Here is a 4,070-nt window from a genome sequence, read left to right as displayed (position 1 = left end):
CAGTCTCAAGACTTTGAACCTATAAAATTAGAAGCTAAATCCGCACAAAGTAGTGAAAACTTTTATTGTTCAAATTTAAAGTGTAAAAATTATATACAATAAAAATTTTATACTGACAATCGGACTATATCGGATTATATTACCAACTACAGCGCACAACGCATTTTTATAAAATGTATTTAAATAGAAACAATTCATTGATTCACTGAAACCGAAAGGAAGTTCCATGTGTTCTGGGCTTCTGAGCGCATTGATTTTTTACAAATCGAGATAGATAACGAAATTGATAAAATATGCACATAATCACCACTGAGGATCCAGACTGACATCAAAATTGTCATCAACCGCGTATACAACGATTTTATGATAAAAACAGAAATAACTTTTGGGAAAGACAACATCTGTAAGGTAAGAAGAGCCTGCTACAATTCTTCCAAGAGATTTCTTATAAATTTTGTAGTTCGTTATTATCGTAACAGTTCGTAATAGTAATGATTTAAAGTAATTATTGTGACACTGATGGATCAGTGACTATTAAACCCGCGAAAAAACATTTTCTGATTGGGAGCAGAACCAGGAATACTTAGTTGTAGTCACCTTATTGGTGATTTGCGATCACACCCTATTAATTGCACTAAGTGGTATCGCTAAGGACTTTAATACCAAAGAGTCCAATATATTTTCCAGCTTGTAGGGTTTCTAAGAAAAGTTTATTCAAAAACGCCTCTAATTGTAAACATTTCAAATGAACAAAAATTTTCAGTATTTAAAATATTGATAAATTTGATGCCCTATTTATTATTAAATTATATAAATCTTGGAAATTGTCGTTACTGTAAATTATGATAAAGAATTTTCCCAAATAGATTCTTTTCAGCAATCTGTGTTATTGTTCACAAAGAAAATAGACTTAAAGGTCTCTTATTTTTATTTCCTTTTCCCCCCTCAGTGTTTGGGAAAAATATTATTTTTCTGTAAATTGAATGAATTTTGTATATTTAAATAAGCAAGCTAAATAGAAGTCAAAATTCGAATTAAATTTAACTTCAATTGAAAAATATTTAAAAACTATCAATCAGTCTGATTGTGTGTTAAAAAATCAGGTCCTTTGCTAGAGGTATATCGTACCAACCAATTTATTTTTAATAGAAAGCAAGAAACAACTTTTACTACAAACAGAGTCCGAGTAGTTTAGTCCATTGCCAAAGCTTAATAATGGATCGCCAGAAATTAAAACAAGTGGTGTCTTCAAATAGTGAAGCTGATGCTGCGACTGGAAAAGCACTTAGATGCAAATCTATTACTGTTAGACGCTCCATTATTGTTACACGCTCTGTCACGGCACGGATGTTAAGTGGAAAATGTGGTAAGGGTAAGGTTAATACAGATGCCGTAAGAGCCAGAAAGACTCAAGCGAAAAAAGACACTAAAAAGAAAGTAAAAGTTATTAAGAAGGAACGTGAAAACGTTAAGTGTATTAGGACCGAAATGCAGGATGAAAAAGCTAAGCCCAAGAAGAAGGTCAACAAGAAGGTCAAGAAACAGCGCGTAAGTCCACCTACACCCACCCAGACGAAACGGAAGGAAACTTGTAAAAAGAAAAAGAATGCAAAATCTAGGAAGAGGAACGAAAAGCTACTACTAGAAAATGTCAATCAACTTCCTCGCTTTAGAAAAAGGAAATATACTGAAGAAGAAAATCACTCAGTGGTTCCTATTAAACGGAAGAGGAAATAAAGTTATGTATTTTTATATTTTTCTAATTTCATAAACTTTGTACAATATTTTTTATGCTCAAAATTTAAAGTTCACAAATTTTAAGTTCCAATTTGAAATTGCAAAATTTGAAGTTCAAAATTTGAAGTTCAAAATTTGAAGTTCAAAATTTGAAGTTCAAAATTTGAAGTAAAAAATCTGAAGTAAAAAATTTGAAGTTAAAAATTGCAAGTTAAAAATTGTAAGGTTAAAAATAGGTGTGTCCGTCTTTAGTATATAAGATTGCTATAAGATTGAAATGGAAATGCCTAAAATTTTAAATAAATCAAAGTAAATATTCCACTGAATTGCAAATCATCATTGTCTTTCTTATTAAGTTTTTATCCGAGGTAACTAAGTTTTGACTGTGTTATACGACGAAAATTAATGAATTATCCAAATTAACACCAATTTGTGAGGTGGAGTGAGGTCGAGAGGTAATAACGTAATAACAGTAAACATATATATTAAATTATTTGCAGAGCAAATTTAATAATTAGTTCATTAAAACTGCTTCATAAAAGTAATTTTATTCGTAAAATCCTTCTGATATATGTTTTCGTCATCAATTTTGCACAAAAATTTTGGTAGTGTTTTTAAGATATTGAACTCAGAAGAACTCAGAAGAACTCAGAACCTCATGAATATAAAGGAAAAACATTAAAAAAATGTTAAGCTAACTTAATTATAAGTTCCTGCTGTTACGAACTACTATAGACCGTTTAATATAAAATCCTTTAAATATGGTAAAGAAAAATAATAACATCAGAAACTATTAATACAATAAATGTTATTTTTTTAATATTCGAAGCAGAAAAAAAATATAGCTGCCAGTAAAAAATATCTGTTGAGCAACTGAAACATTTGTAATTGAAACCAGTAGTTGTGCGCACTACTACTTATTAACGATGTCACCAACAGATAAGATCTCTTTCTGGCAGACGTGACTTGCTTGACGAGGCTTTTGTTGTTAGAATAAGTACGTGAACGAAACCTAAGTTAAGAATTAACGGAATCAATTGGATCCGAAAGTAAAAGACCAAGAGATCTATTGAGCTACTTGCATTCATGTGTGTAGATTATTTCTCCAAGCCGAATTTCAATGAATTGTAGTTTTGTAGTACGAGTATTTGCTACCTCTTATGTGTCTATCTTATATCTGCTACCAATATTATATCTACGACCACAAACTCAAATTGAGTTTACTTTCGTCTTCTATCTGGAAATTGAAAATCTGTCTAAACTTCAGTACTGCAGAAATAGTGTGGATAGTTGATTAACTTTCTCCCATACTCTCCGTATCATTGATTAATTGGAACTAAAAGTTATACAGTACTGGGATATGTTGTTGTTTCAATGAGTATCTAAGAAACTATCAGTTTAAATCGAACGTTTTAATTCAAAGAATTTATTCAGAGATATATACAAGATGTCAGAATATATATGCAAAATGATTATTTTTAATAGAATTTGTTAATCACTTTTAACACATAAATTTTTTTTTTTAAATATGTCTTACTATTTGAATATAATAAATACGAAAATAAATATTTATTAAGGTGGACTTTTTCTTTAGTTATATTTCAAGTTTTACTCTTCTTATTCAGCATCCCTTGTGTCCATATTGGAAGCATCATTTCCATCCTCGTCCTCAGTACGTATCCTTTTAGCTGTTGCAGCCTCATCAGTGCTACACCTTTTACGTTTTGCAATATTGAGTTTCTTCTCAAGTTTTGTTTCATTTATTACAACCGAACGGCTTATAGTATCACCACCACCATGTTGAGTTAATTCATCCTTCTTTCGCTTACCAAGATCTTGCGCATGAATGGATTGCTTTTGTCCACAGATTGTCTTTTCATCATTCACAACTCGAGAAGTTAAACCTTCTTCATTTACATTAAGGCTCTCTGAAATTGAATTTTTGCTACGACTACGTAAATTATAAACGTGTTCTATCTTGAGCTCTGTCTTTTCTACAGGTAACAGTTGCCTTTGTGGTAGATCATCACAAACGACACTACCGCGGATACTTAAATTACTGTCCGAAACTGAGGTCTCATTACACACCATCGTTACCTGTTCAATTGGAGGAGATTGCGAACTGCAGCTCGATCCTGCTAAGTCCGTATTTGGTATTGCATCGTTTCCAGATGCTTCTGTGTTCCGGCTGTGGTATGACGGAGATTAATCACAAAAAGAAATTAGAGAAAAAAGTTATTATGAATACTAATCTAATTTATAATTTTCATAAAAATTAATTACCTTTCTTCCACGTTTGATTTGCCAAATATTTTCTTAAATAACCACATAAT

General features: G+C 31.2%; 1 protein-coding gene across 1 annotated transcript; it reads right to left on the bottom strand.

Annotated features, from left to right (window-relative positions):
- Window positions 1-3,275: 3,275 nt before the first annotated feature.
- On the bottom strand, window positions 3,276-4,070 carry LOC119662087. Its single transcript, XM_038071638.1, has 2 exons — window positions 4,021-4,070; window positions 3,276-3,925 (listed from the first exon to the last, which is right to left on the bottom strand). Exons 1-2 carry the CDS (start codon window positions 4,065-4,067, stop codon window positions 3,355-3,357), a joined length of 618 nt encoding a protein of 205 aa, XP_037927566.1. The 5' UTR covers window positions 4,068-4,070; the 3' UTR covers window positions 3,276-3,354.

Source organism: Teleopsis dalmanni, chromosome X, assembly GCF_002237135.1.
Source record: "Teleopsis dalmanni isolate 2A chromosome X, ASM223713v2, whole genome shotgun sequence".
Classification (NCBI taxonomy): domain Eukaryota; kingdom Metazoa; phylum Arthropoda; class Insecta; order Diptera; family Diopsidae; genus Teleopsis; species Teleopsis dalmanni.
Note: the sequence above shows the minus strand (reverse complement) of the source record. Positions and strands in the feature narration are given on the sequence as shown.